General features: G+C 36.8%; 2 protein-coding genes across 5 annotated transcripts in view; one reads left to right on the top strand and one right to left on the bottom strand.

Annotated features, from left to right (window-relative positions):
* Positions 1 to 15,788, top strand: part of Sacs (sacsin molecular chaperone) — a 148,138-nt gene that overhangs the window by 126,346 nt on the left and 6,004 nt on the right. The window lies entirely within an intron of this gene.
* Positions 1 to 15,788, bottom strand: part of Sgcg (sarcoglycan gamma) — a 108,119-nt gene that overhangs the window by 29,112 nt on the left and 63,219 nt on the right. For all 3 annotated transcript variants that reach the window (XM_078015693.1, XM_021734739.3, XM_005337584.5), the window contains 2 exons: positions 10,919 to 11,020; positions 5,812 to 5,899 (listed from right to left, as the gene is read on the bottom strand). In XM_078015693.1, the coding sequence (XP_077871819.1) occupies positions 5,812 to 5,899; positions 10,919 to 11,020 (190 nt within the window). The remainder of the gene's footprint in view (positions 1 to 5,811; positions 5,900 to 10,918; positions 11,021 to 15,788) is intronic.

Raw genomic sequence — 15,788 nt, forward strand, 5'->3', positions numbered from 1 at the left:
TAAAATCAAAACTAGAGACTGGTTACCTACAGGTGTGGAAAGGAGGTCACATTGAGTGCAGTGGTTTATGCTGATAATCCCAGAGCCTTGAGAGGCTGAAGCGGAGGGTGGTAAGTTCAAAGCCAGTCTTAGCAACTTAGTGAGGCCCTAAGCAAGTTAGTAAGACCCTGTTTCGAAATAAAAAGGATTAGGGATGTGACTCAGTGGTTGGTGTCCCTGGGTTAGATCCCCAGTACCAAAAAAAAAAAAAGAAAAAAAAAATGAAGTCATACTTCTCTGACCAGATCTTCTTGTTTTGATATGACTTTGCCAACCACAATGTTACACACTCTCACTCTTACACATGTCCTTAAAAAATAAACATTGTGTTGTCTTTAAAGCAAATTCCTGTTTCTTTCTCTGTCTCTGTCTCTGTCTCTGTCTCTGTCTCTGTCTCTGTCTCTCTCTCTCTCTCTCTCTCTCTCTCTCTCTCTCTCTCTTTCTCTCTCTCTTTGGTGCTGGGGATCTTCCTTGTGCAAGCAAGGCAAGCACTACCAAATGAGCTGTATCCCCAGCCCCCCGTTTCTCTTTTTGGAGTAGATTTTTCAAAGTACAGTGCTTCTAAAATTTTAAATGCATGGAGGCATTTTTTTTGGTTTATTGTTTTTCAGAGCAATTAAAATTTAGCATTATCCTTGAAGTGGAATGTAACTTCATTCTATCTCTTTTGCTCCCCAAAGTCCACCTTATGATGCCAGGTGCTTTCTTCTGAAAGAGAACCTATATTTGATTGGGTATTCTGGATATAACACAACATCATAAAGTTCTATTTATCTGTGGAACTGAAAAATTGACTTATTTTGGTTTTCTTCCTTTTCAGTGGGTATTTCCCGTCCCTGCAATTGCTAGTCTTGTATTCCTGTCAGTCCTGAGACTTTTTATGCCAATGTTCAAAATTCTTAAGCAAAAATACCTGTATCTTGTGTGTATATTTCTGTTTGGGGACTTTCCTGGAGCATGCCTGAGTATGTTCCTCAAATGTACTGGGCAGATTTTCTGCAAGTCTTCATGGGTTCGAACTCAACTAGTGCTGAGGGTGGCAGCCCCTCCATGAACCTGCTGCTCAGCTTCTTGGAAAGTTCTTACTGTTCTTCAGGGAACAGTGCTACACATCCCCCCAACCACATGGGCATCATCCTCCTCCTCCATGACACTGGCTCTTTCCCACTGAACTTTACCCTTCTCAACATTCTCTTCCTCTTTTTCAACTTCCAGAAATTCCCCTCTTTGTAATGTAATACTTGGCATCTAATGCTCATATTTTCACATTTTTGCTTCTACCAACGTTTTTGTAGGCTTGCCCCAGAATTTCCTCCATAATATCTGAGGCTTTGATATTCAGAAGAGCTGAATTCAAGTTCTAGCAGATATCATCACATGCTTATGTTTGTTTGTTTTAGACTGGGCAATTTTTGAGTGGCCTTTAGTCATTTAAAAAAATTTAAAAACTTGCAGTTTTAGACAAAAAAAGAACACATAAAACTGGGGCCATAAGAGGTGGGTTGTTAGAGAGATTACTTCCACTAGAGAAAAGTGGACAATGCTTTGAGCGCATCTCAAAAATCAGCAAGACCACACCCATCATGGGGTCAAAGGTGTAAAAGAGAAAACTCCTTTCAAAAGAAACTAAGGGAGCACCCTGGATGCCTAAAAAGCTATTTCCTCAGAATCTGTGGTTTCACAGTGCTCAGTCTCTCAGGCATTCAAAGGCCACTATGGCTGTGATCCAAGGTGGGTGTGTGTTGGGGGTGGGGGTCGCTACTGCTCAAGCAGGTGACAAATGTTAGCATTGCTTATGTTGTGCAGGTTCCTCAGGAATGCAGGATGCTAGAGTTAGAGCATCATGGAGGCTTCCACTGAGATTTCAAAGAAAAGGCTTGGAAGGTTAGGCAAATTGTAACAGGGTCAAAATCCCTGTGGGCTACCCCTGAGAGGGTGACGCATATAGCAGTCAAGGAAAAGCTGGAGCTAAAATGGAGACCCTAGAAATTAAGAGATGCTAGTACTGTGGACTGTCTCCCAAAATGAAAACGCTGCTGGCTGTGGAGAGAGCTAGCTTGAGGCCATGTGGGCTGCAACTGGCAAGGCCATAGGAGCAGGAGCGCAGAGATGTTTGTAGATCACATCTCATTGCTATGTGCCCCGATGTCAAACATGTTGCTGCAGGAACTGATGTTTGCCTGGCTGGTTTCAATCTTGTTTTGGTTCCATCCCTTTTTTTTCTATTCCCTTCTTTCTCCCTTTTAAAAGGGAGACATTTACTCTGTGTTATTGTATGTTGGATATATGTAATATTTTTTACTTCTATGGGGGCTTGCAACTGAGAGTTTGTCTTGAGGCTCAGATGTGACTTTAAACTTGAACTTTTGGGCATTGCTAAAACCATTAAGATTATATGTACTCTTAAAGATAGACTAAATGCATTTTGCATTGTGAGATAGACATTCAGTTCTGGGGACAAGGGATGAGTGTTATGGATTAGCTATTAGGTGTCCCCCAAAGGCTCATGTATGCAATGTTCAGAGGTGAAAAAATTATATTATGAAAGCTATAATCTAATTGGTGAATTAGTACATTAGCTAGGTTGATAATTGAAAGTTTGACTGTTCTGGGTGGTAACTATAGGCAAGTGGGGTGTGGTTAGAAAAAGTAGGTTACTGGAGGCATGGCCTTGGAGATTATATCTTGTTCCTTGGCTCCCCACCCCTGCCCACTCTGCTTCCTGGCTACTATGAAGTGAACACTCTTCCATGCCCTTCTTCCATGATGTTCCACCTTACCACGGACCCCAGAGCAAACTTTTCCTACTCTAAGTTGTTCTTTTTAGGTGCTTTGGTCACAGTGATGAAACACTGACTGACAGCTACTGTGTTTACTTCATTGTAATTTGAAGATCTCCACAGGGCATTCGTAGTGATTAGACAACTGCAGACATCCCTTGAGGTAGAGGCCAGGGACATAGTTGGGGCATGTTTATACCTAGTTTTGTTGGTTGTTTCTGTAGGACACATTGGTTGCAGCCTGGCTCAGTTCTCATAAAATTCATCTCTTAGCCCTACCAACTGGGATGGGTGCAATTTGCACACTTCTTGATGTGTCCTTTATTTTTAAGCTAACTCTGATTGATTTTTGCTACCTGAAATTAAAGGAAAATTAGCTCTAGTAACCAGAGCTGCATATTCCTCTAGTAAGACCTCCTTGTTGTTGCTTATGATTTGGCATCATTTAGTTCAAAGACTTGAAATGCCAGTTCCTAGTACACACTTTGTAATGTTGGATTCCTTTGGAATTTCATCAGTATTTTTGGTTTTGATTGTATTGTATGTCATTCCCCCCTAGTGGTTGAATAGAAAATAGCGATTCCTTTAATTAAATAGGATTAATTTGGCTACTTCCCATAAATTACAACTTAATATCCAAACTGGCTCAAGTTTACCTCTTCCAGGAAATATGAGGCTGGAAGGATTTTGACTGTGGGAAGTCATTTACTGAAAAGGCTCTTGAATTTGGAGAGCTGAGTGATACTTCCTATCTCAAGGTCCTCAACATAATAGACTTTCTGGACAAAGGTTTAGGATAAGTCATGAATTTAGAAACAATGTGGCATGAGTTTAAAACTAAAGATTTGAGGTTTAAATGTTGGACCAAAGTAATTTCAATGGAAAACTTAAACAACAACAACAATAACAACAACAACAACAACAACTGTATAACATCTAGTCATTCCTTGGTGACAGAAGTGGAAACCATGTTTGCAACTAATAGAATAGTTACTGATATGTAATTTCAGGAAATTGATGGGCAGGAGGACTAGTGGAAACAGCCAGCTGAGAGAAGCACTTCTTGGGTCATTCCTGTTTTGACTTTTAAATTAAGTGGCTATGTGTTCTTGAAAAAATTAGCTTTTCAGTACTTGCATTTGTCTACCTATGATATGAAAGGCATGTTTGTATTATCTCTGAGCTCTTTGTATGCTACATGTAAACCCATTTAACAAAAAGATAAATAAGCAAATGAGTATTTATTCGAATTAAGTTTTACAAGAGTAAATAATTCTTCTACTTTTGGTGCTTCTAAGTAATAATTGCATATTCTTCATATGTTATGATAAAACAGCATATAGAAATGTACATAGGCATTCATATGCGTTTTGTATGAATGTGAAAAATTAGCAAAACCCCCAACAAACATTTAAAATCTAGGCAGCTAAGAAATGATAAAAATTGTAATACTGTATAACTCATTAGGAAAATAGAATTTGATAGATATCCCAAGTTTCAAGAATATGGATGTTAGGTCAACTCAGGTCCATTTCTAGAGCAACTGGAAATTTCACTGGACTGAGTGATCAAACGTTTCATTTTTAAGTGAAAGAAAAATGCAATTCATTATTCAGAATATGCTATCAAAGTTAAAACAATATAAAAAATGGAACACCTTGTATCAGTATAATTAAAGTCATCATCTGGTTAATGTTTGCTGTTTACAGTGCAATGGAAGTTATCAGCTTGCGTTGGCAGTGTACCTTTTATCTATCTCCTGATAATCACAAGGGCAATGCAGTTTCCTAGATTTGACAGATCTGTATAGGATTGAGGTATAGAGAATGACATGCATTCTTTCCACCAGCTCTTTTGTTATTTCTATCACCTACAGTTGCTTCTCAGAATCCATGAGGAATTGGTTCCAGGATCCCCATAGATGCTCAAATCCACAGGTGCTTGAGTTCCTTATATAAAATAGCACAGTATCTGCATATAACTCACAATATTTCTCTATGCTTTAAATCATTCTTGTGACTTAGAATACCTAATACAATGTAAATGCCATGAAAATAGTTGCTATAGTATATTGTTTAGAAAATAATGAGAAAATAAAGTTTATACATGTTCAGAATAGATACAATTAAAAAATTAATTTCCATTTGTAGTTGGCTGAATATGAGGATGAGAAATCCACAGATAAAGAGGGTTAAGTGCATACTCTTTCTTGCTGGTCCTTTTCTCTTTCTGCCAGCTTCCATGTGACCTCATTCCTAGGGGACCTTATTCTATGTCATTAGCTGATTGGATAGGTGTGCATAGCTGGCCCAAAGGCTGTTGGTTGAATGATTGAATTGGGTTAATTAGGGGACTTTGTTGACATTTTAGAATTTGTATAATTTGAGATTACAGTAGTTGATGCTGAGAACAACAGAACCAGGGAGGTCCTGCAGGATCAGTAGAGAGAGAAGTGATGCAGCCATATACCCAAAAGGAACTGATAGGTGGAAATACCCTGGAAAGGAGGAGAATGGAGAATATAGGTAGAAGGAGAGAGAGAGAGAGAAGTGAGAAAAATGGAAAGAGTGAGAAAAATGGAAAGACATATGAAGAAAGGAGGAAGAGAATATGTATATGATTTTGGCACTCAGCCCTGGTTCAGTTCTCTTGAGAACAGCTACTTTAGTTCTTTTACTTTGGTCACTAAGAGGTGTGTGTATGCGCATGCACTATAATAAATATTCTCTTCCTTTCACTCAGTTGAAAGGTCTTCTATTTCTTGGAAACAAAACAATTTGGGTTAAAGCATTTCATACTGTGCTTCCAGCTCCTTTACCCCTTTCTGTGGTATTAACCATTCTCTGTGGTCAACACATTATATAATTTAGAAAATTTATGATTTCTTACTCATAAATAAGCTTTGAATTCCTTAGAATAAAAACAAATTTATCTGTGTAGCACTGCTCATGGACCTCATGCATACAAAGTGCTAAGAGGAAGTTGGACTCACCCACTTTCAACCTGCCTGTGACCTCCCCTTCTGAGTTGCGTGCACTGACGGTAACATTCTGAGTTGACTGCAGAAGCAGAGAGGAGTCCTAGAAAGAGATTTACCAAATCAGCTAAATATATCATATCTTCATATCTGTAGAAAGAGCCAGAGTTATATAAAATTTCTCCATTGCCACAGATCCTAGAACTCTATAAATTTTTGGCTAAAACTGTGAAAAATCCTGGATTACATTATGTTAAAGAAATAAATGTATAAACTTTTTTTATAAACTATAACAATTTTATGGGTTTGTAATACTATGCATACTGTTTACAATGTGCCAATCAGTTTTCAAGATAAATGCCTAATATGATCAAGTTCAAATTATTGCTTCTTCTTTTCCAAGGAATTCGAATTCTTTTGCTGTTATTTATGTCCAAAGAAGATATATTTTAAGGAGAGAAATTGGATAATAGGAAAGTGGGTGAATGGGGAGAGGCTGATTGATGGGTATCAGGTTAGAATTAGGCATAAGAAATTCTGGGGTGCTATTGTATAGTAGGGTGACTATAGATAACAAAAATACTGTCCATTTAAAAAGGCTGGAAGAAATAACTTTGAATGTTGTTACTTTAAAGAAAAGATGAACATTTGAGGAGATAGTTATATTTAAGCTGATTTATTTATTTATTTTTATTTTTGCTTCTTATTTTAAATTTTTTATTGGTGCATTATAATTGTACATAGTGGTGGGATTTGCTGTTACATATTTATACATGCACATAATATACCAATATAATTTGGCCAGTATAATTATCTAATATTTCCCCTTTTAATCTGATTTAAACATTACCTAATGTTTATATATATCAAAACATCACACAGTACTACATTAATATAAATAATTTTTATGGTTTTATGTGTCAGTTAAAAATAAATTTAATTCTAAAAAAGTTTTAACAATTTGTTGGGTGTCTTTCTTTTTGAAACTTTTTGTTGGGAATTAAAGTCATGATAAAGTAAGTGTTTTCTGGGTTATCATAATTTTGAATGATTGCCTCTGTTGTGTAGAAGGTTTCTTGCATTTATATCAATAATTGCTTTCAACAGAACTGCAGTAATCTGACTGTGGGACTCAGGGGTTAATGTCTCATGCAGAAGAACTGAATATCCTCCCAAAGGATAGGGAATTATGTGATCTTTCAAGTGATGTTCATTTTTCCCAGTGCTGTGACCTCAATACTTGTTTTTGCATTGTTAGAAAATAACTATCATGATTAAAAGAGTTAACACTTTTACCAATAGTTTTAGCTGGGATTCCCTCATTTCATCTTCTACGTTATGAAGTAGGTACCTATTATAGAAATGAGGTAATTGAGTTCAGACAGAGTAAATTACTGCTCATCCAAAATTATACCTGGCAATGACAATTCCGTAATGGAATGCAATCTTTAGATGCCACCGCCCGGCTCCTTTTGTACCTTTCTGTTGGATGGGAGAGCAGGAATCAGGTTAGAGCTGTAAGATTCATTCCCTTGTCTATACAAATTCAGCTCTTGTGGGGTTCACTTTTGATCATTTGAGCCAACAGGCACTCTCCATCTCTATTACTAGAAAAGGACTGCCTTCCACTGTGAAGGCAGGGAACTAAATGCTTGTTTGCCCATCCTGTCTTACAGCTAAGGGTAGCCAAGTGACAACTCTGGTCAATGAGATATGAGCTGCAGTCTGCTGAGGGCAGTGTGGGAGTTTCTAGGCAAGCTCTTACTTTCCAATGGAAGGCACACAGGCACCAATATGGCCCATTGCTCTGCCATGGGCCGTGGATATGGTCTAGCAGTCATCTAGTGAAGGGGCGGAGGGAAGCAGAGGATGGCAAAGATGCTGGAGCCAACCTTGCTGAGTTCTGAATCAGTGCTGTCCTTGCCCCTCCTGCTTCTTGTTAGTAAGAATAGAAAAACTTTTGCTAGTTTATGCCACTATTGGCTGAGTATCCTATATTTCTGTTTGGATCCCAAGGTCTCTGGGTCTTACAGTAGTGGCTTTGGGCTTCGGTCCTCAGTGGCATTCCCATCCTGGCCTTGTGTCTTTATGGCCTCCTCCCCACAGGTGTGCAGCTTTATTCAAGGGGGACGGGCAGTAGTTACAGCTGTTTTCTGCCTTCCTCACTGTCTCATGCAGTGGTCTGGCTGCAGTCTCATCCATGTAGGTGACATTTTGATTCTTGTTATTCTGTGGGCTTTGGCTGTAGGTTACCTGCTTCTTTTCAGGACTGTGAATCTCAAAGATAATTATTTTGAGTAAATCATTATCACCAGGTGTTATGGTGTGGTTATGAGATGTTCCCCCAAATTTCAAATGGAAGAATTCTTAGATGTGAAATGATTAGGTTATGAGATGATTTAATTGTTGTGTAAATCTACTGATATGGATTAATGGGGCCGTAACTGTAGGCAGGAAGGGTGTTGCTGGAGGAGGTGGGTCACTGGGAGCATGTCCCTGGTGAGGGGAACTCTCTCCCTCTCTGCTTCCTGGCTGCCATGTCCTGAGCTGCTTTCCCCTGCCATGCCCCTCTGTCGTGATGTTCTGCCTCACCGGGGCCCAGAGCTCTGGGTTCAGTTGACAGTGGATTGAACCTCTGAAATCATGAGCCAAAATAAACTTTTCTTCCTCTAATTTGTTCTTGTTGGGCATTTTGTTTAGAGGGATGAAAAAGCTGACTAAAACTCCAGATAGTTCTATCTCATTTCTGTTTGTTCATAGTATGTTTTTAAATATAGGTTGAGCAGTGCTAATTTGAAAATCCAACACCCAAAGTGCTCCAAAATTTGCAAGTTTTTGAGCATCAATATGATGCTACAAGTGGAAAATTCCACACCTGATCTCATATGATGGGTTACAGTTAAAATTCAGGTGCACTACAAATATTATATAAATTACCTTCTGGCTATGTGTATAAAATATTGTATATAAAGTATAAATATTTCATGTTTAGACTTGGGTCCTATCCCTAGGATAGTTCATTATGTTTAGGCAAATATTTCAAAATATTTTTTAAAAAACCCAAATCCCAAACACTCTGGTTATTAGAATTTAGATTAAGGGATATTAAACCTATAAAGCCTTTTTGTCTTATCAGAAATAATTTTTATGTATTTGGGTTAATGGGCAGAGTGAGTGGATTTAAGGCATTATTTCAGTATTGTTTTCAAGGAGTTATTGAATAATCAGACATTAGAGATCAGAGCACCATGCTGATTTATATTTATAATGAAGAAATTCTTTTAGTCCAGCATTGTAGGTAAGTGAATTATGTGGCAAATTTTGCAAATTTATAAAGTAATTTATGTTTTGTAATTTTATGTAAAATATCTTTCTAGACTTACCTTTGAAAAGAAAACTAACATATCAGTGCATACAGAAGTGGTGAGACACAGTTTTGTTTGGTGGCTGCTACTGTTGGAAGGTCAGATTAGTTACATAATTCTGTACGGCCTTGTTATCGCATACTATTTAAATTGTTCATGTAATTTTATGTGTTGATTGACATATCCATTAATACCACATTATGAGACTTTAATATGTGCTTATCTGAAATATTTTTGCAATTTTGCTCCCTGCTTTTTTTTTTTTTAAAGTATACCGGAGATGAAGAAGTCTGATAAAATATTACTGAAAGTTATTAATTCCAGAATATTACATTCACTCTAATTTAGTCGCCTGATTTCTATCATCAGGTATTCTACCAGTCCCATCTCTTCCAAAAGATGGAAGAAAAAAGGATATGTTCTAATATTTGAATTCTTTATTTAAATTGATTTAATTTTCCACGTTCCTTTATGACAGGGCTATAACACCCTGAAATGTCATTTGATTGATTGTATTGCCAGAATAAGCTCACAGAATCAGACTTATGCATGTATCATTTGTCTACTCCTACCTCCAAAAAGATATTTCTAGAAGTGATACAGTATAGTACTGCATAAAACAACTTAGATGCTTTGCATTCTCTGGTATCTCATCTTTCTGGTATTTAAATGTAAGTTTTATGCTGTGTCTACTACTATAGCTGGTAGTAAGAGCTGGGTGAAAGGTCCAGTGTTTACATTAGGAGTGTTTTTTTCTCAGCAAGATCTGCTGTTTCTTTACAGTAATTCTGTGATTTTCTAATTTCTCTATAGCAGCTGTATAGCCTCTGCAGGCAGGAGATACCAAAATATCCATTCACATTTAGAAATACAGAAGGAAAAGGAAGGCTGTACTCTTCAAATAGTATCATTTATCAATAACCTATCATCAAAATGATTGTGTTTACTACACAGTTTATGGTCTAACAGAAGAAAAAATAGAACATATTACAAAAATCATTTGACTTTTTTGTATTTTATTTTTGACTCTCCTCTTTATGAATTTGTTGGAGGTGAATAAAGAAAATTTTGATTCACTTTTATTTTTGGGGGGCGGGTACTAGAGATTGAACTCATGGGCACTCAACCACTGAGCCATATCCCCAGTCCTATTTTGTATTTTATTTAGTGATAGGATCTCCCTGAGTTGTTCAGCACCTCACAGTGGCTGAGGCTGGCTTTGAACTTTCGATCCTCCTGCCTCAGTTTCTGAGCCACTGGGATTACAGGCTTGCACCACTGTACCCAGTTTGATTTGCTTTTAAAGTCACACAATTATTTAATAATGATGTTGCACCCGATTATGGATAATTCTATGAGATCTTAATCTGTAATTAGAATAACTAATGCAGAAAATACTACTATGGAACTAATTTCTCTAAGATAATTTGAATGCCCTGAAATTGCATTGATTAAAGCTTAAATGGTGTTTGGGAAAAATTTTCATTTCTAAGATCTTTAGTTAATTATGGCCTAAATTACTGAGGTCATCACATTCAGATCCAAAGCACATGAAAATAAAATCTTTATAGAATATAATATCAGAGATGAGTTCCATAACCTAATAGCCAAGTTTTTTATTTTTTTAAATAAAGAGAAGAGCATGAATGTATGGACATATATGCTTTTTAAAAATTTCTTCCATTAATACTGAATACTTAATCATTATTTATTTTTCACAAGGAACAAATTATTTAAATCTTTCATCATTTTCTTACCACTCTGGAGCGTATTTCTTTGGCATATAATGGTAATAAAAATTCTGACTCTCCTTCCAGGCGAAGTCCATCATTTGTTACATGCAAATGACCCATTCCTATCTGTTAAAAAATGAGATAAATAGAATTTTTTATTACTGTCTTTTTCATATTTCGATAATGACATATATCTCCATATATTTACACATATATCTCCATTTATTTAATTCCACATTGTTGGTTATTTCTTGTAATTTCCTCATTTAAAACTTCACTTGCTTTTATTCAATATTCAAGTTTTTAAAAATCTTGTGTAAAGCTGCCGGGCACTGCAGCACATGCCTGTAATCCCAGTGGTTCTGGAGGTTGCCACAAGAGGATCACAAGTTCAAAGCCAGCCTCAGCAACTTAGTGAGGTGCTAAGCAACTCAGTGAGACCCTAAATAAAACACAAAATAGGGCTGAGGATGTGGCTCAGTGGTTGAGGGCCCCTGAGTTCAATCCCCAGCACCCTGCCCCCCCAAAAAAAATCTTGTATAAATTCAAGGACTATTTAGAAGATACCGATAAGACTTGAAGAATCATTTTACAATAAACATCCAAGACCTCACAACCATATATAAGAAAGAAACTTTACCATTAATATTTCTTTTTAGTTTTAAATAAAGACAATAAAATAGATTCTTGTGAGGCATAAAGTTCTATGAGTTTTAATACATCTATAAATTTGTGAAACCACAAGGATACAGAATAGTTTCATCACATACCCAAAACACCATAAATACCTTTATAAGGCTTCAGGTGTGTCACTATGTTCACTACATAGTAAATATTTATTGGAGAAAAGCAAAAACAATTCAGGAGGGTGGAGAGCTCTGTTCAAGGAACCTTTGATTGTTATGAAGGATTACCAAGCAGACGTCAAAATTCTGGAGGTCACCAGTGACCACCATGATATCAAATCTTGTGGGCATCTTTAGCTTCTTTTCTTTGCAGTCTTAACTGGGACTATTTCTCCCTGAAAAACTATCTTCCTCTAGTTTTCATGACTTCCTCCACCCCTCAGAATTGCATTCTCAGTTTCCTCCTCTTGTCCTTCTGTATCTATCTTTGACAGCTCAGTCCTGTCTTTTCCTGTGTTGACTCTGTAACTCCACTTCTAACCATCTCAGTGGCGAAAATAGGGAAATCAGGCCAAGTGTTCATCCACAGATAAATGGATAAGCAAAATGTGGCTTGAACACACAATGGGATATTATTCAGACTTAAAAAGGGAAAGAAATTCTGACACATGCTACAACATGAATGAACCTTGAGGACATTGTGGTAAGTGGACTTAACCAGTCACAAAAAGTCAAATATTGCATGATCCTTCTCAGATGAGGGACTTGGAGACAGAAAATGGAATGGTAGTTGTCAGGGCTTAAGAGAAGGGAAAAGGAGGAGTAGTTGTAGAATGTGTGTACAGTTTCAGTTTTACAGGATAAAAAATGCTCTGGAGGTGGATGTTGGTGACAATTGTACAACCTGGATGTGGTTTTGGCCTTTCAATACCTAAAATGTTGAAGCTCCAGGCTGTTTTCTGTAGAGACGACTTGCTCCTGTGGGAAGCAGTCCAGGCTGGTAGGAATAAAGACTCTTCGATTTAAACAAAACTGGGACTTGGGTGTGTTTTCTGAGTGACCTGCTGCACAACAATATCAGAAAACATCCTGAATGGCAGTCCCATACATTCTATTTGGATGCCGTAGTGATATAGTCTGCTACATACTGAGCAGTGATGCACTGTCTTAAAGCAGTACTCCAAGGTTACCATCAACAGTGCCGTCACACGTATCACCATAACTATCAGTTACTACTACCCAAGAATTGCAAACAGATATCCACATTTATCAGAATGTGCTTCTCAATATATTTCCAAACAGTGTAGTGGCACTCGGACCAGATGATTTCAGCAGAATCTATTTTGAGATTAAAGCATAAGCAATCATGATCAGCTGAAGAAGTCTATGTTGAATCTATTGGTCCCTATTGTTTTATGCACCTAACAACTGAGAAGTATCTTAAAACATAATTAATGTCCTTGCCACCAATCACCTGGACATTATATAGAAATAAAAGTCAATATTAGATGATAAATACCTTTCAGCAAATTTTGGGAAGCAACAACTATAAGAATGTACATATTTTATAGATCAATTTATTTAGGTGCATTGGCAAAGAGATGAGAGAATTTGTGAGGAAATGTTATGGTCCATTAAGTATACTCTTAACAAAATAATAAATTAATGATATTTGGATTGTAATCCTGGGTCCATCAGTCTGTTGGAAAAATGCTAGAGAAATTTTAACCTGTCAATCCAGTATTACATTTGTGTCATTCTTTCTTGATCATTGCTAACTTCATAATCACACAAACACCTGACAAAGTCATCTTTAATTTCTACCTGTGTTTTAGAATTATAAAATATTTACTGGGTACATAATTGTGTGCAAGTCACTGTAATATAGCTGGGGATTCAAATCAGTACGATGCTCTGCCAGGAGCTGTGGTGCATGCCTGTAATCCCAGTGGCTCAGGAGGCTGAGGCAGGAAGATCTTGAGTCCAAAGCCAGCCTCAGCAACTTGGTGAGGCCCTATGAAACTCAAGGAGAACCTGTCTCTAAATAAAATACAAAAAGGGCTGGAATGTGGCTCAGTGGCAGCACCCCTGGGTTCAATCCCTGGTACCAAAAGAAAAAAAAGTACAATGTTCTATTGGTCCCTTAGTTTCTCTGATATAAATAGACTACTAGTAAAGGAAACTTCAAGAATTTACAGTGGGGTTTTGTTAAAGAGTGTTGGAGAATTGGAGAATGTGTTTCAGAGGATGCAGGGCCTGCACTGAGCCCAGCTAGAAGGGGAAGTCTTTAGAGATTTAATAGAATGTCAGTGACAAACTTTGTCATGGAGGGACTATGCTGAGGAAACATGTTCAAGATTCTAATAGCTTTTGTTATGAGGAAAAGATAATTATCTTCTTCAATGTATCTAATTTTTAAGTGCTGTCATCTTTGAAATTCTATTTAACATTTTGTGCTGAAATTGGTCTGAGTTCCACATTTGAAAGTTGTATATAATTTCTTCCTCTTTCCCTTTTCTTCTTCTTAGTACTAGGGATTGAATTCAGGGGTATTCTACTACTGAGATACATACCCAGACCTTTTTATTTTTTATTTTGAGATAGGGTCTCACTAAGTTGTCCAGGCTGGTCTTGAACTTGCAATCTTCTTGCCTCAGTTTCCCTCAGCTGGGAATATGGTATGGCAATGGTGATTACTGAAAAAGTAGGTCTTGTTTTAATTATTTCTTGAGTTCCATCTCATTATATTAACATCTCATAAATCATCTGAGATCCATATTTTACAAATGGGGTAGTGGTTTTTGTCTGAGTATGACTACTTTTTTTTTTTTTGCACTGGGAAGTTTAATAGGGATGGCAGGTACTTTAATGTCATATTGGAAATAGAACAAATAATAATTTTGGCCAATGGACTTTATAATTTAATGCCAAGCATTAACTGAGAATTTAATTAGTATAAATACTTTTTTTTTTTGTATCCATGGGAATTGATTCCAGGACCATCTACAGATACCAAAATTCCTAGGGGCTTAAGCTTTTTATATAAAATGTCATGATATTTGCATGGAATCTATGTACCTCCTCTACATACTTTAAAATCATCTTTGACTTAAAATAGAGATGAATTACTAATGCGATGCAAGTATTATGCAAATAATTGTTATATTGTTTAGAGAATAAAGACAAGAAAAATGTCTGTATAGGTTCAATATAGATGCAACTTTTTTTCTGAAAATTTCTATTCACAGTTGGTTGAGTTCATGGCTGCAGAACCTGCAGATAAAAAGGGCTGACTGTGATCATATATGTTTTTGGTTTTGTCTGAATATGTGTGCCATCAAAGATTCGTGCCTTCAACATAATCCTAATTAAAACTTTTACAGTATCTTAAAGTAAGTTTTGTTTTATCAAATAAAATTGAAGTCAATGAGATTTGGTTGGTCTATAATTTCAAGACATTATTTTCATTAATATTTGTGAGAGAAAACAATTATGTTAATGGAAGACATTAACAGTTTTATATTACTGTTGGGAAAGGAAAGAAAGCGAGTAACTTCACATTTGAAGCCCATTACTTTTGTTATAGTAATGCTCCACATGACAGGGATGTGAATCACAGTTCCAGTTCAAGCTGATGAATATCACCACTTGCAAGAGCCTGTGGCTTATGAGAAGATGCATGCTTCTGCCTTCTTTATTTGTTATAATATGGCTAAATCACTCATATTAAATTATAATAAGAGGAAAAATTGAAGACATAGTCCTAGGATAAAAATTAAAACTATACTGCTATTTGTATCTTTAGACACCAGTAATAATAGGATTTGTATCACTGATACCAGTGACAATGAAATTTCTCTGAACTTAAAATAGCTCTAGGTTTATCTTTCTCCTCCAAACTCAGAAAGAAAATGCCATTAAGCTAATACACTTTCCTGCTGTTCGTGACTTCTGCTTCAATACCACTGTTAGAAGAACATATAAGTCAAAAATTTCAATTTGGTTTTTAGACTGGAAAGCACTGATAGAATATAATACCTTTTAGAAGGGTATAAATAATTTGAGAAAACGTCCATGGTACTGGTTAAAAAATGCCACAGTGTCATATTTTTCTCTAATCAGGGTTTCCACTAGTCTGAAAAGCATGGGAAAGAAAGGTCAGGAGTGTAAGCCAACAGGTCATACCAAGGAACTTCTGAGGATGATGAGGGCTGGGCACGGGCAAAGGTGGGGTCACAGGAGGAGCAAAGGGAACAGGCTGCTTCTTG

The sequence above is a fragment of the Ictidomys tridecemlineatus genome, chromosome 6 (assembly GCF_052094955.1).
Source record: "Ictidomys tridecemlineatus isolate mIctTri1 chromosome 6, mIctTri1.hap1, whole genome shotgun sequence".
Classification (NCBI taxonomy): Eukaryota; Metazoa; Chordata; class Mammalia; order Rodentia; family Sciuridae; genus Ictidomys; species Ictidomys tridecemlineatus.